The sequence below is a fragment of the Charadrius vociferus genome, unplaced genomic scaffold (assembly GCF_000708025.1).
Source record: "Charadrius vociferus isolate BGI_N301 unplaced genomic scaffold, ASM70802v2 scaffold178, whole genome shotgun sequence".
Taxonomy (NCBI): domain Eukaryota; kingdom Metazoa; phylum Chordata; class Aves; order Charadriiformes; family Charadriidae; genus Charadrius; species Charadrius vociferus.
The window spans coordinates 2,499,145-2,523,595 of NW_009649717.1; the positions used below are offsets into that span (position 1 = coordinate 2,499,145).

The 24,451-nt window shown below is 36.3% G+C and overlaps 1 protein-coding gene across 1 annotated transcript in view; it reads right to left on the reverse strand.

The window, feature by feature from the left end:
- Positions 1-24,451, reverse strand: part of LRBA (LPS-responsive vesicle trafficking, beach and anchor containing) — a 419,275-nt gene that overhangs the window by 242,601 nt on the left and 152,223 nt on the right. The window contains exon 36 of the mRNA XM_009890761.1: positions 974-1,140. Within this exon, the coding sequence (XP_009889063.1) occupies positions 974-1,140 (167 nt within the window). The remainder of the gene's footprint in view (positions 1-973; positions 1,141-24,451) is intronic.

Below are 24,451 nucleotides of genomic sequence, written 5' to 3' on the forward strand. Positions count from 1 at the left end.
TATTTATGGTAAACAGACATTCTATGCCATAATATCACAACTCTTAATTTTAACACTTCCAGTTAATTTTATTCATAACGTTTTCTTTATGTTACTGCACACTGTAGAAATTATTAGTGCTTGGGATTTCTTTTTCTTTCCAGAAAACCAGCAGTAATTGAACAATGAATAAAGGTTACTGGGAAAAACAGTTTGTTGTCTACTCACGTATTTCTCTCATGCTTATTATTCCATTGCATTCAAGTAACAGTATCTGAATATACTAGCATGTTCAATGTGGCTTTGTTCTAGCCTAAATATGTTTCAGTTATTCTTAAGCCTTAATTAAGGACGTAGTACAAGGACTTGAACTTGTACTTTAGATTTGCAAGTAAAACTTTAGCTGTGACTCGTGCTAAAGAAGTTAGACAAGTATCAATGCAATGAAGGTTCATACTGAGAATTCCAAAAGAATTAATTTGGTGGTACTGTTTTCACCTTAAAATTACTAATGCAAAACTCACAATTTTCCTCTAACTTAAAAAGAAGTTTGTTTGTCTGTTTGTTTAAAGTTTGGCAGAAAACAAGTTACTAAATTGTGGTTCAATCTTGAACCATATAACGCACCATGAAGAAAGCTAGTTCAAAGAAAATATTTACTTTTAAAAATTATTTTTCAAATAAATGATAGGGATAGAACTGGACACTCAAAACAAATTCTTTCACATTATTATAGCAAAGTTTAAAGTCACAAGAGAATCACCCTGTTTTTTACTGTTTTAACAAAACACTAGTTCTCTGACATTCACCCATACTAAACACTGACACATGCATTTTACCTTTTTTATATCAGTCTTTTTAAACAAATAAAAAAAACTGAAAAACCTTGTTTACTTTTAAATTTGACCAGAAGACATTAATTCAAATCACCTGAGCATAGCTGAACACAGCCTAAATCTCAAAAATATTTTAGAACACCCCAAAAATGCTTTACCTTGGTGCAGAGCTTCCCCAGGCTCCATGCTTGTCTGTCAGAATATTGATAATTTTCTGTATTAGTTGAGTTGCAGTCACCTGGTCTCGGTACTTAGCTGCCATTATCAAATGATGACACATTTTTTCTTCTTCCCGTTTGTCTGCAGAATACTGGGCACACAGTGACTAGAAAGAAAATAAAGACTTTATTACTTTGCATTTTTCATTACAAGATCCAAAGGAACTTTGAAGCACATCATAATTAATTACTTATACAAAACCCTTGAGAAAAAAGAATTAACCCCATTTTACAGGTTTGAGAATTGAGGCTCTGTGCAGCTGCCCACAGTAAAGCTGTCCAGAGCACCAAGCAGAGGATCTTGGTTTGTCATTAATTCTTTAACCACATAGCATACACCATCAGGATTTAGTAAATGCCAACACGTTAGTGGCCTGATTACATAATAAAACATATAGGCACAAACACTTTTATTTCATAACAAAGTAAGTGAATAGCATTATAAAAACAAAGAGACGAGTTTCAGAATAATGAATGCCAGCTAGCTGACCACTCCACTGCCATGACCCTTCACTAGATTTGGGTAGCCAACCATTTGCTGTTGTTTGTATAAATATATAACTATAAAAACTAAGGAGAAAACCTACATATCCTCAGATAGACTGAAGACAAAATGTATACGAAGACTGAATCAACCTTTACCAGATGCCTTCTTGAAGTTGAGCACATTTGCAGGCCAGCATAGGGAAGCTTATCATTTTCCCGGCTGTACTACACCTGTTGTACAAACATCATCTGTTTGCCGAGGTACTCAAAACCAAATACTAGCAAATAAGAACTGGAAGTCACACCTACAAACAGAACTAAAAACTACTAAAGATTCTTTGTTACAACATTTTCTTATCATTTTTGGTTTTGTTGTGATCTTCTGAAAATTTGTCTGTTAATAAAGAACTCAAAACTGTCACCAAATTTAGATCACCCCTTCATCAAACCACTGTACATGAAGACCCACAACAAATTCACCTATTGGTAGAAACAATAAAGGCTTTTCCCCACTTCAGCACTCCCTGTTTCTAATTTCAGTTTTCATCAGATTGCATATGTCAGACAAAGCATTTCAGCCTTTGTCAATGATTGGATTATTCTGTGATCTAGTTAGTAGAATGGACACAAATGTCTGCCTAACAACAAAAAAAATTGCTTTTTCTTTGTGAAGCACAGCTGATGCAGACACTAGCACAATTATTTCTTAGAGCTCAGATAACAGCACAATATCATAATGCTTTTTATGTTTAAAACAATAACAGTGCTTTTTCTATAAATATCTATCTATGGAAAAGCATTAGAAAACTGCTGCAAATAAAAAAATAGGCAGGCTATGAATGTTGTTGATAGATGTGCATATACAAACAGATATATGTCATATAAGGTGAGAGAAAGAGTAAGAATGTGGAAAGAACACAAGTAAAATAGAATTTGGGGTGGTGTAGATTTTCATAGTCATTAGAAAACAAAAATGTACTAATATATGAATAAGTTTTAAAAAGCAGCTATTTTAACAATTTTAATATATTTACAAATTTCCTCATAATTTTTCCCACACCTTAGAGCAATGCTCACCTGATGAACAGACATCCAGGAGTGAAGAATGAGCAGCTGACTTTCCAAGTCAATGAGACACCAAAAATTGGCTTTTGTATTCCCACATGAAGCACTCTGCCACCCCGCTTCACAAAAATACAAGATGGCTAAATCATAACCAACACTAAACAAGATTTTTCTAGCTCGTTTTAAATACAGCTGTCTTTTCCAATACATTAATCTATTTTGCACCCATGATGGTTCTGAGTTCTTTTCAGCACTTAGTAAATGTTTCATAAGCTGTTATTTTTAAGTTGCCTGAAAGGGCAGAATTCTAAAAACAAATGTATAAGGTAAGCTAAGTAGTAAAATGTTTTAAAGTGCTCTTTAATGGATCCTCCTTTACAATTTGAACAGCAACTTTTCATATCTGACATAAAATCCATAGATATAAATCACATTAGAGGGTTATTCTTTCCCCATTATCAATCTCTGTCTCTTTATGGAACATTAAAGGCACATTTGACCTTAAAACATGATAAAATGGAAATCAAACTAGAATGTTTTGTAAAAGATATAATGAACTTGTACCTCTTTAAAAAAAGTCTCTTTGTGATGTAATTTTGAACGCATCCTTCATTAAATACCAACAAAGATTTTCAAAGTGTAGCTGTGACATTCAAACGAAGGAAAAAATGGTATTTTACTGTCCTGACAACTTCCATGAAAACCAAATCAGCCTGTTACAAAACGGAAATGTATAGGACTCCACTTTTCAGCAAATTCAGCATTTAATAGGAATAGAAATTTGCAATTACCCACCAAAACTGAGAGACCCCAACATGCAGCAATGCCATAAAATTGTAATATCACTCCAGCAGAGACTTTTAACCATAGCACACTCTTTACAATATATATTTTACAAACAAGAACAGAAAGAAGCCACAGTTCTGCCAAATGTCCGTCACATGCATGTTTAGTTACTAACATTAGAAAGTTTTGCAAGAATAATCTTCTCTTTGATCATACAGGTGCCAAATATTCAGCAAAAAAGAAGCTATTTCTCCCCCTCCCTCTCTCAAATAATTTTTAATACAGGAGTGAAAGAAGACTGACTCTGCCAAAAGAAATGGAAAGAGACCAATCCCAAAGCAGCCAGTCACCACTAGACTGTTCTGAAAGCATTAAAAAGTCTCCATTTCTCTACTCTGTTTTTTCCATTTTCCAGATGCCTTCAGGTTCACCTGATCCACTGCTTCCAGAGATGCGTGGAGTGGTACATGTTAATACTTCACACTAAATCCCAAGCATTCCAATTATGTAAAATAAAAATTCAGCTTGATTTCTGTTTGTGTACAAACTGAAAAATCTATTTTATACGGTTTATTTCTTCTTTATTTTTTGATCTCTTGTATTTGCAAAATGCACCTCGTCATGCTTGAATATGATTTTAGAATGAGATATACAGTTGTATGCAAACGAATTTGTCAAACCTTTCTTCCACTAGTGCTTTGACCCACATAATTTTTGTTACCTGTTTTAAGTGTGTAATGAAAGTATAATCACAAAAGTACTGCAGTCACGCTCATGATGAAACAAAAAATGTTGAAAGGAGAAAAATATATTTTCATATTTACACTCCACAGGTTATCTATAAAAAGTCTTAAATTCAGTGGCTGGCAAAAGTTTTACAAAGGGGAAGTGTATTAAGCAGGATCCTTTGACACAGCACGAAGCAGAGGAAAGACCCTCGTTCTCTACCCCTTCATCCAGGATGGAAAAGAAACCTTCTCTTTGCTATTATCGCAGAGCGGAACAGGGTTTTTTCCTCTTTCCTGTCCCCTTCTTGGACAAGACTGCAAGCTATTTGAACATGTAGGTTATCTGAAGATTTATTTTTAAGGAATGGTAATTCTAAAGGAGCACAAGGTCATCCAAAAGATAAGTTATAGATATGAAAATACAGTACATTCTGTATGCAGGAAATATTCCAGAAATACTATTGCAAAATACTGACAAGGTGAATTAGTCTATTCTGCCTGTCTATATTTCAGTGAAAAGGAGGATTAATCTAGTGTTTTCAGAACTATTTAATATTTGATCTTTATAATAATGTCAAGTAAAGGATTTCCTCTGCACAGTATCATCTGCACGTGCACCTTTGCAGTCCCAAAATTCTAATGTAATGCTTTCTACAAACTACAAAGAGTGTAGCGTTTTTAAAAGCTGTATTGCACTTTTTTACTTTTTTTCTTGAGCTCAGAGATCACTGAACATTTTTATATATGCCAGTTCCTTTGTTTAATTTGGCTAAAAGCTACTTGCTTTGTGAACAACCTGTCTTAGAGGGTGTCATTTAATAGGAAAAGTCATCCACAAGATAACATGTAGTCTTGCACTAATGCAAATTCCCTACAAATAAGGATATTTTAGTAAATGAAGGAGCTCCTCAATCCTCTGCTTTCACAGATCTTTGCACTTGACCTCTGACCTGAGGTTTAAAGTCTGGACTAAAAATGCTACCCAGGGAAATCTTACAAAGACTCCTGAATAAGACTTAGAAAAATGAAAGCTTAAAACCTCAACAGCGAACAAAAGTCAACCAATGACAACGTCTGACAGCCACCGTCAATTCTGAAGTGATGCCTCTGTCATCCAACGACTCAAAGTATTGATTTCTCTCAGCATGAAAAAAGCTTAAGCCAATGAAATAGATATAGCATCATCCCCCCGATAATAGCCATCAAGGTTAACACCAGCAGAACACTTATCAAAGTATCTCTTCTATTTCTTCTTGTTTTAATGGACTGAACACAATGCAATGGCTTCTCATCTCTGCAACCTATAGTTTTCCAAACCTCATTTATCCACTTTTCCAGCCTTTTATCTGATTTGAAGATTAAAAAGAATCTGCATCTCAATCAACTGTTTGTAATACAAATGGGAGAGGACAGAAGAACAAAAAGAAAAAAAAGTGGGGTTTTTAGCCAGATGTTCCTAGGGAAAAAAAACATTCATTTAAAAATCACAAGAAGGGGGGGGGGGGGGGGGAACCCGCAGTTGGCTTAGATCTCACCAAACACAGACTGGTAACTCTATGGTCATGACCAGAAAAAAAAAAACCTACCACAGTCATTTTGGGTTAGTGATTAGAGAGAAATGCAAGGATCTCAAGAGACATCTGGTTTTAATCTGTGCTGAGTCAACAGTTTTATTTTTTACCTTTAAATCTCACAGTATTAAGCTTTAGTAAACCCAACTAAACACTAGGCAACAGCGCTTTTACTGAAATTGCATCTTTCAAATGAACCCAATTTAGTAGAGTAGGTAGATGAGACAAACTAACAAGAGTTCAACTGGATATAAAAACAACTGACAGAATAAATAAATAGTAAAGGGCAGAGACAAATAACATCAGATTTATTCTGCAGTATCCTTTAGTACCATAGACTTTTTTTTTTTACCTTTTTCTTTGATGCTCATCTAATTGATATTATTTGTGTTACAGTAGCACCCTTGGATCACAGTCAAAGACAAAGCTTTACAAAAACAAGTAAGAGCTCTTACTCCCTGCTAGCAAGGGGGATTTGCAATACATGCCCTACATTATTCCAATATTCCAACACTCTAAGCATCACTGCTAACCATTGGCATAAACAATACGCAGAGACGAATGCTCTTTTTGAACCCAAGAAGCCAGTTTTTACTGTACATATGCCCAAATGCTTTGCATTCAAAGCATGCACTAGGATAGACTTTTTTGCAAATCCAGTTTACGTCTGCAGTCACTTTATACCGTTCTTGTTTTAAAACAGGCTAAGAACCTAAAAATATTACACTTGGGCATTAAATTTGAGATCCTGTGGCTCCGCATCTTCCAAGTACATGGCATTTTTCAAGCTAGAAATAATCAAAGTACAATTCCCCTGTGCTCTAGAAACAGTGAAGCTCAGCACTTCTGCATAGGTGGCTCTGTGCTCTCTGATTAGATATTAAGCAAAGAAGGAGCCAGTGATAATCTTTTAAGCCATTTCCCAACCACACTGCATCAATCTCTTGACATTCAACTGCTTCAACACCACCACAGAGATTAGTAGTATATTCACTGAAGAACTTCTAGTTCAATGCAACAAATTAATCAGATTTGTGAACAACTTCTGGAACTGACAAACTCACTTATTTGATAAGGAACAACCTCTCTGTCCAGCAAATGAGATGTATACTGACATAATCTATGGATTGTGCTTAGTGAGGGCCAAATTTGGTTGCACTGTTCTGATTTTTCATAACTGTTGGATACTTGGTTTTTCAATCTTTCCATATTGTGATTTCTACACAACTTCAGTCTTAAAAAGGGTGAAAATACCTTTTAATTGGGGGGAAAACATGTCTCAAAGTGGGCCAAATGCAAAGAATTCTATCACTTCAACCAAAGCAAAGCAGTATTTGATTATTACCTTGTCTGTAACAACTAGTTAAAGATGTGTGAGCAACTTGTTACTGCCAGAATAGAAATACAATATTTAATGCCAGTCTCCAAAGCTGCAGTGGAGACTGGCCTAGGGAACTGTCCCAATTCTACTTTTAATGCTCCCCAGCTTTTCTTTCTGTTCTTCATTTCTCTGCAGGCTCTTTCTCATATTACGCACCCAAACTTCACCTTTTGTTCTTGGTGTTAGTACCTTAATCTAGCAACAGAATCGGTGCGCTTCCTCCCCTCTCTACAGTACGAACACTAAGTGGAAGTAGGGGAAATAGTTATCATCCACTGTAACGGTGGTGCTGTCAACTCAGGAAACGTTTGCCAAATAAGTCTTGCTGTGGCTTTCAATCTGTTCCTCAAGATCTTGTGAAAAACCTTTGTATGACCAGGGGCCAGATGGCACATTTCCAATAAAGCCCAACAAACTAAAGCTCTGAAATGTCCTCATTCACGAACCGTGACCACCACCTCTCCAACTGTCTTGTTCCACTGAGGCACAGTAAGGACCTCTGTTACCTGTAAGGTAGGTAGAAAGTAGTCCAGTAGTTTTGGCCCCAGCAGCCAAATAATTACTTCCCCCGGATTCAGATTTCCAGGCACCCTACTGCCAGCACAGTTCTTTTACAACTTACAGCACCAAGACTTGGCACAGGAGTGACACTGGAACAGATTGAAAGTCACATGCAGTTCAGATGGCACAGATAAACCTTAAATGAAGTCTCTAAGAGCAGGTAACAGACACTATTGAGCTTTTTTGAACAATGCAACTTACTAATTAAGAAGCCCTTAAAGGTACGACATAAATAGAAATTTTTCACAAGTTTTGTGTCCAATGAATTCTGAATCATTTTTCCTAATAGGGGCAAAAGGTACAGTTCCGACAGTGGGTAAACAGTAACACCTCAAAACATGGAAAAAACCTAAATTCTCCGTGAAATAAAAAGAAGTATTTTTTTTAACGTTTTAATTTGGAAATATTTTGCCAACTTTCTTTTCCAAAACAAGAATAAAATACTTAAATCTTAGAGTAATTCAACCTCTGAGAGCAAAAAGAATGGAAAAATTTAGCCAGAATGATCCAGATGATAAGCAGATAAACCAAAAGACAATTTGGAACCCTTATTACAAAATACCTTGTACCACTTCGATCTATATATGTGGCTTCAACCTCTGGCTATATGTCCTGGTTTGAGGTAAAACAGAACCTAAATTCATAAGTCTCTTCCCCTCTCTCCCGCCTCTGCTTGGAGAGAGAGGACGGGGAGAGCATCTGTTGTTCGCCTCAGTGGCCACTCTGGCCCAAACCACAACACTAGAACAAAGTGAAAGGCATTTGCATGAGTTAAAATTCTTTAATTTCTATAGCTATCAAAGAGACAGCTAAAAATACTTAGGTATATTAGTATTTAACACAACAAGTTGTCTCAACACCTACCTTAGAGGAATGTGTATTCCTATATAGGACTCATTTTTACTATAAGAACTTACATTCATATTACATGTAGAATACAATGCAAAAATAATCAACATACCTCTGTTGATTTTGTTCTTTAATGTTTCATATTCAAAAATTCCTGCTGCATCAGACCCACTAAATTTCCTTATAAATATGCAGAACATATGCAAAGCAAATTAATTTCCAGCCAAAATCTCTACATAAACAGTTTCCAAGATTATGTAAAGTTCCACATTTCCAAAAGACAGAAAGATTAGCCCCTTGAGATACCCCTGCAGCCTGGGGTCTCTGTTTCTATTTCTATTTTCTACATAGTTTCTCTCACTCACTTTTCAGTTTTCCCTGTTTAGTGTCTTGCTTTGAGAACTCTGATTTTAATCCAGGAGCTTCAGAATGTATGAAAATATACCAACTCATGAACAAAGAACAGAGAAATCACATTCATTTGAGGTAACAAGACATTCAGGCATAATGGTTTCCTATCTTGCTATGACTGGTTGCATGCCAATTGACAAGCACATCTCTAATAACCCTCAGTACTTTGGATATCAAGTTGGTTTCAGACCTGACTGGGCTCCTTAAGATGTCACTTACGATGCTTAATGAAAAAAAATAAAAAAAATTGTATCTTGCCTTTCTATAATTTTGTTCTATACCCTGATAACAGAATCAAAGGCATATTTTGAATAGTAGTCTAGTACTCACTAGACGCTAAGAACAAAGGGAAAAATACCATCAGCACACAATAAAATCAATGGATAAAATCACAGGGATACATAATGGTAATTGAGCAGATGTAGGAACGAATCTCCTATTATTCTGCACCAGCAACAGAAGGAGCTTTGAAAGCGTTCTGTGCCATATTTGGCAAACCTTTTGTGAAACCTGGGATATGAAACAGTCAGACATGAACATGAACTCACAATCCAAAAGGTAACTCATCTGTCCTTCACCAGCTTCTATCGTGCTTGCTCCAAGCACTAATTTAGTGGACTTGATCTCTAACAGTTCAGGACCTTTTCAGCTTCTCACAATGGAGAATGATCACATTGACTGGCACATATCCTTGAGCAACACTGCTAAATAGGACAAACGGGTTTGCTGGCAAAGTATTTCTTCCCTCACGCAGAAAAAACACTTTAGTATCTGCCATTAAGTCATTGCATCTTCATCTGTATCTGCAATAACATTTTATTTCATTATTAAGGAAAAGTACTAAGGGCTTCTTTTTTTGTCAGAGAAATTTCAAATGACTATCAGAGAATCTGTGAAAAAAGAAGGATTACATGAGATTTTATTCAAAAGTCTATTCAAAAATAACACGCTCAGTGCTGCTGATTCACAAGTTTCTAATTACACTTCAAACTTGCTCTTCACCTTACGGCAAACTAAGATTCTTGACTGGCTTATTCTTTGGAGGACCAAGTATTTTAAAAGTAGGGTATTTTGATTAAGACGATGATGAAATGGCAAAGATTACAAAACAAAATTTCCAGAAGCCAATGGGAAGGATAGTTAAAATATGGTCTTTTATAGCAGTAATTCTTTAAAATCATTCCTAGCCACTTATTTTAGAAACATGTTAAGCAGTCACAATCCCAGCTTTAGCTTAACCTCTGCCTTAACTTAAAGCCTCCTGTCAGAATTCCTACAGGATCAAACTATGAAAAGCAAATTATTTGAACTTTATTTTTTCCCCCTCTCCTTTTTTCAGTAGTCTATGTTTTGTATTTCATTCCAACTAGCATATGACATTTTCTCCTTTGTGATCGGTTCTCGCACATTTATGTAACACAATTTCGAATTTCAGAACAGCATGAGATAGGTATGAATAGGTTTGGGGTTTAGTTAATATGTTTTATTCAGGAAAACTTCTACCATTTGGCTCTAAAATTATGATCTTAAAGGTTCCTTTCCAACCTAGACAATTCTATGATTATATAATTTACATAAGAATAATTGTGAATTGTGAAATTGTGAAATGATTTACGTAAGAAAAATTGTGAAATGTCCTATTCCAAAGCTCCGGTGTTCCTGTCGAGTTTTATTTTTGGCTTTGTTTCAGTTCAGCATGCAAGGTTTTTCTGTCTGGTTGGTTTTTTTAAATGGTATGAGGATGTTTTCATACCACGCCTCGATAACAGTTACCAGCATTTGTTACAAACAGTTGAACTCACGCACTTGGTGTAATGATATAGAATAGACTACACACCACAACTGCACAAATCCTGCTTAACTAGATTTCATTAATTAAGTTTAATTCTGAGGATTTTTAAAACAAGAACTGGAGATTTGATGTGAATTACAGTTAACTTGTTAACATTATAGGTATTGAAAGGAAGTACAGTGACTAACCAAAATCACCAGCTTCCACCAAGCATGCAGAAAAACAAAAGAAACTACTGAAATGATATAAAAGATTATATAAAACACATGTAAGTGACAGTTATTGGACATACCAAAGAGCCATGTAACAACATTTCTCACACACTTCAACAGCTTCAGTTACACTCTAGCCAATAATCTACCTCTGTTTACTTCTAATATTCCAAATTTCTGAGTAGCTTCAAACAACCGCCATTCAAAAATAACCTGAGAAACATTCCTCCCTCCTCTACTGCTGACCTTATGAAATTGCCTTGCAAAACAGTGTTGGTCCAATGCCAGCATCCCCCATCTTGGCTTCAAGGCAACCAACTACTGCTTAGAAATAAGATATTTGGGGCTTATAACAGGCAGTGTAGGAAAAAATAAGCAAAAATATTTCAGAAGTCAGAATAGCTGTTTTTTTTTTTTCTTCTGTAAATGTTTAACACATTCAGGAGTAGCATAATTTAGAGATGTCCATAGGTGGCATACGGTCCTCCAGGGGGTTAAGGGCCAGCACAGAGCCAGTGCAGCTGAGGATGACCCTGTTATGCTGATGGTAGTGGAGAGAGGCTGCCCCACAGCCTGGCCAGAGGCCAGGGCCAACCCCCCATCCTAGCAAGTCCCACCACCTTGCAGTGGGCTCCCTGATCCTTTCCAGGCCCCCAGGCACAGGGCCGGTGTGCTTCCCAGCCTCAGGCTGGCCCTGGCCTATCGTGGAGTGTCTGTGCTAGCCCTGGCCACCATCCCTTAGGGCTGCCCTGTTCTTCTCATGGTGGGTGGCAGACTGGAGATGCTTGGTGAGGTCCTGCCCAGGAGGCTGTGGCACTGCAGTGGGTGCCCAACTTACTGCGGGGCACTGCCAGCCCCCACGGCACTCTGTCAGAGTATTGTACATCTCTGGTCCCAAGTTACGACAAAATTCGTTTCACAATTGCCATATATTCCTTACAATATAATAACCAACCCAATAATTAAGCATTTTTCTTGCTTTGTCACCTCTCAAATTTTTGAGGCAAGAACTGGCATCGGTCACAAAAGATGGAATCTCAAATTGATCAAAGCACAACACACAATTCAGTGTAGTTTGATGAGATTTAAATCTCAAGTTTCCACAAGGACAGGCAGGGAGAAGGATAGAAGGAGCATGAACGTCTCAAAATCCATTATGCCATAACCTTGGTATTACTATTTAGACGCAGAATTTGTTCCAACAAATTTTTGACAAAAATCCCCAGTATCTTGGCACTAGGGCTCAAAGAAAAAAAGGTGTAACAATGACAAAAGCACTTTTACTGCTCATCCTTATAGTCACTATCATCTCATTCCAAGCCCTACTTCCAAGAGGTATCTAAATCTTTTCTTTCAAATAAATCTTAGAAGATGCATTTTCTAAAAAGTGCATTAATAACACGGACCTAGAAATGTGAGCAGGAAAAAGGTGGGAGGGAAAAGAGGAGTGGTGAGTACAGTATCAGGAAATGTATCTCCTTCCTTACGTGAAACAGAGAAGTGAGGACAATCTGGTAAGTCTTTTTAAGGATTAACTCCGCCTCTTCCAGTAGGACTTCAGATTAACAGTGAAATTCAGAGGTCTCTAAGTCACTTGGCACCCGACACAGTGGTGATCTGAAGAGCAATTTAACTGCCCGATAGGTCTTCCTTTTCATGATCTAAGACCATCTCAAAGGCACTGACTCAGTTTTCTCCTACTTAGGTCAAAGAGAAAAATCAGTAGGTGGACTCATTGTGTAAACATTTCTATAAAAGAATCAGATGAAGCGTGAAGAAAAAAAAAACAAACAACCTATTCTAGTGATTCGCATTTAAAAGCTAGCATAGGAAAGTTAAGGTGAAAAGCTGGACTGCAAAGCAGTGAGATAGGAATGGCAATGTGAAAGGACCTTTCAGTTCCTGTTAAGAATTCTTACGAGCGCAGTCTTGTTCCCTTTCCTAGAAAGCTGTATAGGTCTACTCAGAAATAAAAAGCTACCTTTATAAAAGATTAGGAATGTCACCCTTGGCTGGGCGTGGCTTTACAATTTTCCAGGATTTCCCTCCCTGGATCCCAGACAGACTTCAAGCCCTATCTATGACAAAATAAAGATAATTTTAGCAATTTAGTTGTAAAATCTTTATTTAAACAACTACAGTCTCTTTTCAATACCTCACTCATGGAGGTATTTATTTCAGCACAGTCACTATATTGTATTCAGAACAGAGCATTCTCAATGAAAAGCTGAAGCTTTCATTGGAATGAGAAATACCAATTCAGGATAAACTATTACACTAGATGTAATATTTTGCACAACTTCCTCCTCAATAACATTTCAATAAATGAAAGAGGAAAAATGCTCTATGTGACTAAGAAATATAGGAAACACTGAAAACCTTAACTGTAACTGCCTTCAGGCTCTACTGATGAACTTTTCTAAGTTCAGTATCTTAATGCATATGTTTTACTATGGTTTACTTCCCACATTCCCCCAAAGTTGAATTTCATAAGCCACCTGCATGAACATCAAAAAATAAAGCTGTATGAATCAAACTTTGTCACACGTAAATGAAGAGACTGCATTAATGACATGATGAGACTATGCATATTATGATTTGAGTGCAAGAGAATGACCACTGTATCTGTAACTTACATAATCAAGAAGCCATAGGTCAAGACAAGTAACTACTCAAACTATGGACTAGATTTTTCAACACGGACTTTTAGAGGGTCAGGTATGCTATGTCTTTTAGGCACATCCAAACCTGTTTTGGGGTTGCAAATAAATCTAATGTGAAGATAACTGTTCTCCCTGTCTTTTATAGAACTATCAGTGTGCAAGTGCTTGGATAAATCCTCCAGATAAAAAGTGGATTTTACTTTCTAAAGCTGGTAAGGGTCAGAGTTTTAAAAATTAAATCTTTTGGAGGACATACACATGACTACATTCAGCTACATTCAGTAGTTTAATGGGTCAATAAAAGAAAAAATATTGCAGGTACACAAACGTGTACACAGTTATGTTTTCATATATACAGCTGCAGAACGAGCTGGCTTCATAAAGTCACTTCTAAATTTTCATTTCAGCCATTATAAAAAAAAATTAAGTTTTTACAAGTAACACAAACAACAACATCCCTATATCCGTATGAACCAGTCTACCCTGGCAACTTCAGAACTGCAGACGTTTCACGTGAAATCCAGCTACCGTCAAGTGGGGTGGCCTTTAGCCCAACAACCTGAACTCAGGTCAGTCATAAACAGTATTCACAACTCAGGCTAGGAAAAATCAAATGAGAAAACAATTAAACATGCAGAAACAGAACTAGAATATAGGTAAATATTTTACAGTTTTGTGACCTCTTTCTTCAATTCCTGTTATAAACAAGCTTTTCACATAAAACCAATACTTTCAAGAACAAAATAGTATTTGAGAGAATATTCAAGACTACTGCCAGAAGACTGTAAAATACATCTGGGCTACAAATGACAATATGTTGAATCAAAAGTAAACACCCATTTAGGAATCAGATGCATATTTCATCCTTAATGAAAGCCTGAAAAGAAGAGTTCACTTTATTCTGGATGCAGGTATCAAAGCAGATCTCACAAAGCAACATAGGCGCATCATCTAAGGGTCTTTTTCACATTAAGAATCCTATTAGAAGGAAAACACTAAAAGGTAATTGAATTTCCCTCAGTTATCTTCATCTCTGTCAGCTCCTGCTACAATAACTTACTCTCCAGAGCAGAGATAACTCAATTCTGTCCAGCAAGCATATGTTATGAATCTCCAAAGCAAACTTGTCTAAATCATTCTGGTCTTCTATCAAGGTTGGCTGTGGATATGAACTCTGACAGAAAGCAAACAAATTTATTTTTATCTTTTCAATAATTCACTTCCCTGTGCCTTGATGGAAGAATCTAAAGACATAAATGTTTCCACTAATTCTGGAATTATAAAGGCTGGTTGAAAATATTTTATCTGGAAGTTAATGCTATTATAAACTGATTCACAATTCTGTTTTGGCAGAAACAAAAAAAAGAGTGTTACATCAGTTTCAGGTTTCTGTAGGTATACAAAAACTAAAACTATCATCTCTTGCCGAATTTGTCATTTTTTTCAAAATGGTTTTGACATTTATATTTTCGACTTCAATGGAAATGTTAACTGTACAAATAGTAACAACAGAAGTGTACTCTAACTTTTTGTTTCATCAAAGCTCTTAAAATATCAGTAAGCACAAGTTCTCCACTCATGTGAGTAAATTACTTTGATTTAAAAAGTCACATTTTAGAAAGGTATAATGACTTATCTAGACCAACACCACAAAAGAAAAGCAAAACATAAAGCAGCCAAAGGAAGGGTAAATGACAATAATCAGAAAAGCTGCTTCTGGAAGGAGAGGAAATATTAGATAAGGTTCTGGTCAAACTAATGTTAACCGTACAGTTCCTGTCAGTTTGTGATTGTTTCAGGCTGTTCAACACATATGTAAAAAAAAAAGTCTGAAGAATGAGTGAATAATGAAGTGACAAAGTTCATTGCTGATACTAAGCTATTCAGAGTTGTATAATCACGACGGAGCTGTGAGGAACTGTAGGGGGAGCTTGGAAGACCAAGTCATCATGGTAATAAAACAGCACAAGAACTTCAGTGTAGAAAAAAGAAATGTAGGAAAGAATCTAATTTTAGATACAAAATAACGGACTCTGAGTTGACCTTTATCCTACCTCCTTTTTGCCATAATGAGATGGTATTATCATTGACAGATAGTTCTATGAAACATCATCTTGGTACAGCATAATCAAGCACACAGGAATCAAGTAAAGAATTAGGAACCACTGATAAGAGAACAACACAGAAAACATTGTGTATTTATAAAAATTCCTGGTGTGTCCACATCTGGAATGCTGGGAGCAATTTTGGGTCTTCCATCAGACAACATGATAGAACTGAGAAACATTTTGGAAAGATTCAGAATTGAAATCACTGCCATAGAAGAAATAACTATGTAACAGTAGGATTTTTCCAGGTGCGGGGAAAAAAAGGCAACTCAGGCAGGACAGGAGAATTCTATAAAATCGTGTGGTAGATAAAGGACCCTTTCTAGGTGAGCTTGCATGAATGGGTTCTATAGATTCTTACAATATTAGATGGAGAAAGTCACCAGGAAAAAGCCAGCCAAAGAGATGGTGCATGCTTAGAAGGCTGTGTGTGAAAGTTTCCCAGGAGCTGGTAAACTCTAGGGACTGGCAGTCTTGTTGAAACTGCAAAATATGATCAATCTAGAATACCACGGCTCTGCTGAATCTGTACACCACCACTGGCACACACTAGCACCAGCAGCCAGTTGTATGACTTGGACAATGTCCAAGAGAGTGACACAAACAAGGAATACAGGATGGCATATATAGCCTGATGAAGCACAGAACCTTTTGCAGAAATTTCTGAAGCTATTGGGATGCCATTAAAACCCTTCATTACACTTGTTGGAGTACACAGTCGGAGTCACCCTCCCACTTGTAAGCTCCAACTGTAAGCATGTAAGTGATGGCATTGCATGAAGTTATCAGCTACTAACAGCTTTATTCTAGTAATTACAACAGTAAATGAACAGAAGGTATTCTAAGAAATACTGGTTGTAACCTGTGTCTTCCCTCCAACCTGACTTGCTACCAGGGAAAAGGCATTTTACAACACAAGAATGAAACTAAGATGCCAGTACAATTTGCAATTAACTCAATGAAACTCTTAGAGAGTGTCCAGGTGGACTCAAAGTTTCACTGGGCAAAGGGGGAAATAATCCCTGAAGGGGTATCGAGTAACGTGACCATCATTTCTGGCAAGCAAGTATTGAAGTCCCTGAACTTCAAATTGCAGAAAGGTGGGAGCGTATTCTGGGAAAGTGTTACATGCTTGCCCTTTTAGTAAACTCTTCCTTAAGCATCCACTGTTTGAGATAAGATAATAGACTTGGTAATGGACTTATCAATGTGATTAGTCTTGCTCATCCATGCTCCAGTAGGAATCAATCTTCCAAGAACATACACAGAGCAGAACTACTAGGATGACCTAGAGTATGGAGACATCACCTTAGAAGAAAAAACCTAGATGAATAAAACTCATTTAGGCTAGTGAAATGAAGTGATGTGATAAATAATAGATATAAAAAGTAAAATAAGAAAAACTAAAGAAAACAGACCAATGCAGCCAAAAGATAATAATCACGTAACAACAAAGAAATATATGCTGAATACACGTAAAAATGAATTAGAAAAAGTTTACAACTGAGTAGAATATTGAAGTCCAATGTACCAGTTGGAATAGTGAGAAAACATACCTTTGGGTACTCAGACCCTGAAGATCTTTTGTGACCTTGTCAGCACCAATATCAGAATTATTTTAATATAATGTCTTTCTCAGTTAGATCAAACCAACTCACAATAAAGCACATAGGAGAGACGTGTACTGTCACCAGTGTTTTTTCTTCAAAGCTGAACAACACCTAACACTGTTGTTAAAAAGGTACAGAAGTAAAGCAAATTATCTTTACATAGGAATTTTAGAAGAAAATTTCCAATCAAGCACGATAGGATATTTGCTTTGTTAATGCCAGAAATTTACACTCTACATACACCATATTACTTCAGTCAAGGGTATTTTAGAATCACTGCCTGGCACGAGCTACCATAAAAGTCAGTACATGAATAATAAACAAGGTAAACACTACTGATTTATTTTTCATGAATAGGTGAGAACAACAACATTTCTGATGGGAACATCTAATTTGAAGCAAGAAATTTCTTAGCTAGCTAGCTAAGTTTTCATATTACGAGCATAAAAAGATGCAGCAAAACATGGAAAAATGTTTTTATAAACAACGCAAAAACTGTATAAAAAGATACAATATTATGGCTTCAAAGAAAACGTATGCCATCCATCAAAAGGCTTTTTAAAAGACAAAAAAATGCTGGAAAGGTTAAACCGCAGAGAAAGAACACAGTAAGAAAATGGCATTCTTCAAGAAGTCTGTTCAAAGAAGGAAAACAGAAAAATATGTCAACTATGGCACGTTAGTTTTAAAAACAGAATGAAGCAGGCCAAAAGAGTTTGAGGAACACTTGCATAAAGGCATAAAAGACAGTAATAAATTATTTTTCAAACAAATCAGGAGCAGTAAGCCTGTTAAGGTATCTCTGTAGACCAAATAGAAGATCAAAGGATAAAAAGAGCTCTTAGAACGCAGGACCACCACAGAGAAGTGCTAGCAGAGAAGTTATAAAAGAAAACTGACAAGTGACCAACTGCTAGGACCAGACGATATTCACTCAGGTGATCCAGAAGAACTCGGGGATGAACGCAGTAGAGCCATTAGCTAGTGTTCTTGTTCAAACTGCCTCAGTGCCAGAAGAATAAAACATGCCAAATGGACTCTGGAGGACAACAGGGAATTACATGGCAGTAAGTCTGAAATTTATAAAAGGCAAACTGGTAGCTGTGTTTAGAGCAAAACGCAAACAATGGAATAAACACACTGGCAAGAGACATCACTGCCTTTGTAAAGGGAAGTCATGCTTCATTAGATTTCTTTCAACAAGCCACTGGAGACACAGACAAGAAAGATGCAGTTCTTAAACTCCACTGTTTGAATGCCAAAAAGATATTTAAAGAAAGGCAAGATGAGATAGGGCATAAAAGAACATCTTTATGTTGATACGGACTGATTAAAACAAAGGAAACAGGTTTAAAAAAGGAACAGCTACAGTTCAAAGTGGAGACAAATCACCAATTGAATTCCATTGTGATAGTAAATGTATTTAGAAATGACTGGACAGTGGAAAAGGTGTGAAATCTTGCTGATACCTCTAAGTCAAGGTAGTAAAACCAACAATTAAATATGAAAAATGCTAATACAGTGACTGGGATATAAAATAGGTGAAATTCATACGGAGAACTGGAAATCTTTGTCCAAATTGTGATCCCGGCCACCTGGGTAGAACCAAGGAAGCACCCCTATATAATTACACTGCACCCCTATATAAGCTCTTATGCTTGTCCCTAGGCATGTACTATTCAACTCTGTTAGAAAGAGAAGTTTGATGGACTTCTGGTCTAATGCAGTACAGATGCTCTTGAGTCTCAGAAAACTATTAATCTGTGAAACAAAAGAACATTGTTAATGTAGATGAATTTAAAAGGCATGCAATTTTTAAGTGGATTGTCTTAACATCTTAAATGATTTTGGATCTTGAACGCTCTAAACAAAGTTTTAGTTATTCAAGTTTACTGCCAAATCATCTCCTATCCCAGAAGCATGGCAGAACCCGTGGCTCTATAATATCCTAATAACTAAGAGAGGTTCATCTGAGTCTTTGAGCAATTCCCATCACACGTCACTATTCACAAATAATTATCTGCAATAAGTGGAACTCACCTATAAAATCCTGCACCTGTTAATATAAGACCAGACATTCATATTTCTGTACTTGTGTTCCTAACACATGACCACTTAGAAGTAACTCATTAAGTCATTGCTGTAGAATAGATATTCTACAGTATAGATTATTATATTTTAGTCACTTCTTACTGTGTATAATTTTACTGTAACAGTTACTCTTTCAAAGAAGTTAAGTTACAAGTTTTAAACTTGGAATTTGTAAGTAAAAAGAAAAAAGAATAAACAGAAAACAATCCTAATAAAGCATTGTTTAGACATTACCTTATTTATGTTGATCAATCTTGTAAGCATGTACTAATTGTGGTATTTGGCTAGTTAGTGACCTAAATAATGAAAAACAACAAAAAAACCCCCCAAATAATAATAATAAAAAAAAAACCACACCAACCTATTCTGTTAGCCTTACTATTATGTATTTCACACCAAGGAGAAAAAGTTAAGATGCACTGCCACAGCAAAAGCTAAGTTCAAAAAAGTATGTCTGTTCCCAGTCTCGTAGAAGACGGATCACAGCAGAAGCATATGACACTGCTCTCCCTTCTTCTAATTACCCCATTTTCTTCATGGCTATGCTGTTTCAATTCAGACATTAGAGTAGCAGGGCAAAATTATAAAACATAAGTGGTTACAGGAATTGAGTCTTGAGCTCCTTCTGGCAGAGGCATTTTTAGGTTTCCAGGGTCTACAAATGCTAAAATAACAAGAATTCCAGGGCGTGTTCTGCCAAGACTTCCACAGTTATGGAGAGCAGATTAATTAAAATCATTGATAATCTCCAGTAAAAATAATCAGCTGTAACAGTACTTACAAGAGGGGATAAAAAGTTTTTAAAACAAAGGAGTTTATCATTCACAGGAAGTGAAAAATAAGTAGACGTGTTAAATACATAAAACGAAAAAAAAAAGGCCATAAAAATTTAAAATCTTATACAGCTAATATTGTAACACACTGTGCAGAAAAGACTCATGCCTTCCTGGATTTTTTTTCAAATTACACTTAGTATCTAAATGAAACATAGCATATATTACAAAATGTGGAATAGTGTCAACAAGATACTGTTAAACAATAAGCATTAATTACAAAGCAATAAACTTCATTAGCATCAGAAAAAAAGGATGTTTTTTAATATGAAATAGTTATGGTTATGAATCTATTTCATTTCCATATTCAATATGATTTGAAAAACCCAGTAATACGTTGATACTTATTAGATTTAATTCTTCACACAGTTTGTCTCATAAACTGCAAAGAATGTTATCTAAAAATGGTAATGGAGATAACATGCAGAAAAGTCTATAGGCTTTCTTCAGAAAAGTCTATAGGAGATAGTAGCTCTAAAATGAGTTTTCTTTCAAGCTGCTTCAGAAACAATATTATTATACCTTTGATAGCTCTTAGACATATTTCTGTAATGTATTTTGATTTACAATTGAGATATAACAAAAAAAGGTATCTCAGCATTCCAGTGCGAGTTTTTATTTCTTCTCCCTCCATTGCTTATTAAAGCATAGTGAAAGAGAAACCACAATTTTTCACTCCTCCTTTCATAATCAGGCAATGCTTTACCCCAACACTTCCCAAAGCACAATGAAAATATTATACTGTTCAAACCGAAAAAGAACTACTCATTTCAGGATCCTTTGACTCAGATGAGACAATGAATCCTAAAAACTGTCACCTCAGGAATATGAGAAATTTAATTTTCCAGTTTGGGATTTGTCAACATATTGCACCAGAAAAAAAATTGGTTAATCCTCTAGTGGAAAAAAAAAAAAAAATATATTCTTCCATGCTTTGCACTTCGTTGAAGAATTTATAATACTTCAAAAAAAAAAAAAGTGTTTAGAAATGAAAGTAAAATTTTTTCTTCCTTCTACCGACAGATGGTGCTATAATGCCTAACCTGCCCAATGCAAAGGCCAGAGTTTATTTAAAAATCAAAATTTGGGAGAGAGTTAAGCCCATTCATAATGAAACGTGTAAAGCCTTATTTTTCTGTGAGGGTGCATCTGACTTCGTTTTGCCACATTACATCTTTGCAATCTTTTGGACTACAAACTTTGCAAACGTTTGGTTATATTACTACAGGACACCTCCAACTTGCGCTATCCATTATCTTCATATGTTCTGTAAAGATTCATTGCTGATAACCCACACTACTAGACAGAATACCCATTGAAAGCATTCCAAAATATTTTGTTCTAATAAATAAGGTCATTGCCATTAAGCGTGTTGAATAACACTTCATATAAAAGAACGTTGTAAGAGCCACAGAAAGTTTATTTGATGCATGAGTTCTATAACAAAGAGCTTTTATTAAAAACACTGGAAAATTATATGGAGAATAGAGATCGCATCAAGGATTAAAACTTACTTTTCTGTAATAACTGTTTGTTACATATAGAAATAACAATCATCTACAGAAACTACAAAGACCAAATACCTTTTCATAATTCTTTCAATGGCTCTCAAACATTCTCTTTGACTTACGGGTATTCTGCCACAATCGATTTGCAGTACTTTTTAGTTACTTCCTCTGATACAAATAACATCTTCTAACATTTAATGTTTAGTACACCAAAGGGGAAAAGGTGTAGAATAAACAAGATTATCAATCAATGTTACCACGGAATTTTATTTTCTGCCAAGGAAACAAAAAGCAAATAGCTACACCCAAGTCACTATTGGAACGCTTGCCTAGCCTTGTGTCTTATCTCTGTCAAGGCAATACTTGTATTAACATTAAGATGCGTTTCTCAGCATGAGCCATGAAGTAAAACACTCAGTTTATTACACACAGCCTATAAATTGATACTGAATAAGAATTAAAACTGTAAGGAAGTCCAAGTCTTCCGCATGAAAAAACATAACTGAACAGAAAAGGGCAACAAATTTTACAGCAGCTGGAAATGCTAGATTTAATTATTGAAGAGAAATCATGCAGAGAAGTTAGCTGCCTAGCATGATTTATAACAAACGCAAAGGGAAAGTCATGTGAAATTCTCAGTTAATCAACAGAAACGGCCAATAACAAGAATGCCAGCACTTTATATTTCTATAGAAGATGAGAATTTGAAACAAAACAAAAAAGACTAAAAATTCAAGGGAACACCATCACACTGTTTAAAAAAAAAAAAAAAAAAAAGACACTTTGGAGAGGCAGGTTAGTTCATAAATTACAGCAGCAGTTACATTTTACTGAAAAAATTACCAAAGTGTCTGTTTTCAACACGGACTCAGAATGAATAATCCCTGTCCATCCATTCTAGAAAGTTTTCTGGAAATTATTGTGTTGCACTGTCTCTTGCTCCTCTACAAACACTCAAGATGTGCAACATTATGAATGGCTCTGTATAGTACCTTTTGCCCCCATTTCCCTATTCCTCCATGTGAATCCTACAGGCAAAAAACCCTCACGTCACTGGAAGAATATTCATCAAAAATAGCACTGAGAAATGGTATCACATATTTCAGTCAAAATCCAGTAGTGCCATCTGACAACAAACTAAACCTTCGCTAGAAAGATGAAACACTGTGATGCTTGAACAGACCAGACCTAAAACACTTGCAGGTTTACATATTTAGAATTCTATAAATATGTATATTCACACAGAAATACATGAAGAGATTTATATAAGACAGGATGCATATCCAAGGCAAGGGGCACTCCTGTCATAAATTATGAAATAAAGTCAATTAGAGTACAAAATTCCCTCCCCCTCCTCACACCAAATCCAATTATTCTCGTAGGCCCGACTCCGCAGCAGTCTGCACACATAATCTAAGACACAGTGCGAATCACCACATATTTCAAGGTCATTTCTAGAAAGCAGTCTAGGTGGTAGCATGAAGCCAGTTGTTGGAATTCAGGCATAAAGAGGTTCCTCTTCAGGATTTTCAGCTCTATCAAACACTCAGGGTGAGATTTTGAAAAATGTCTAGGAGACCTGTGCATATAAATCCCAGGGACACTAGACAAAATTTAAGGTTGTAAGGATTGTAAGTTCTGTTAGGAATGCTCACATTTCCACATTCACTGTAAAAACGTGTGCTTCACTGCCACCTCACTAGAGAAATGAGTGGAATATTGCTTCATCAGGCTTCTTTGAGGCTTAATCACATTGTAAAAATGGGTAAGTATGTCTCAGGTCTCCCTGCGACCTCCCCATATGTCTACATATAGAGGTAGCAGTGAAAACATAGGCGAAGAAAAGATCAGGAGAAAAAAAAAAAAAAATAAATAAAAAGGTTGACCTTTGTATTCAGCCATAGAACAACTTCTCACAACCAATCCTTCACCTCCAAAGCAATTTTTTTCCCTGTCTTTTTTACAATACCAGCTAAGAAGAAAGACAGCGTAAGTGGCTTGCTCATAATTTGTTATGTTACTTATATCATGTCCTATTAAAAAAAGGAGTGGCCAGGCACCAAAAAGGAAGACTTTTCGTCTTTGTCCAGGTTGCTGAGTTGTAAGGTAGAGCCCTCTAGAGAGGGTGGGAGACTGCATCTTCTGCGAGGGAAGCTGAGCACCTCCAGTTTGAAGAAGCTTTTGCAGTGCAGGATTGCAGAGGCAAAGCACGGCTCAGCAATGCAAATGGAGACAAAGACTCCTGACAACAAGGAAGAAACAGAAAAACAGCCAAGCTGAGATGACAGATGCCCTTCTTGCCACCAGATGCAGAAGAAGGGGATGCACAGATTTTGCCACTGTTCAAGACACTTTATTTGAAGTTTCTGAGAGAGAATTGCCTTGAGAAGACATAGGGAGGAGAGAAGATTTCTTTCCAAGTCCTTTTAATTTAAATCTATCTCACCCAGGGACTCAGAGTTTCCTGCATATCGAAAGTTCCAGCACAAACAGGAACAGTATGTAAAAAAAAGAGTCCACTCTTGCTTTAGAGTCTCTTCCAACGCTTTTAGTCATCTTACTTTATGGAAAAGGTATACACTTCCTTCTCAGCAGGGTCCTGCTACATGGAGACATAGCAAAGAAAGGTCCGATCAGACCTTATAGACCAAAGTGAATATGTGCCACATTTGCTGCTGCTTCTCTCTCTCCTCCTGGCTGTGAAACAACTGATAGGTGGACACTTCTCAATCTGTTTCTGGAAGGAAAAGATCTGTCCTGTAT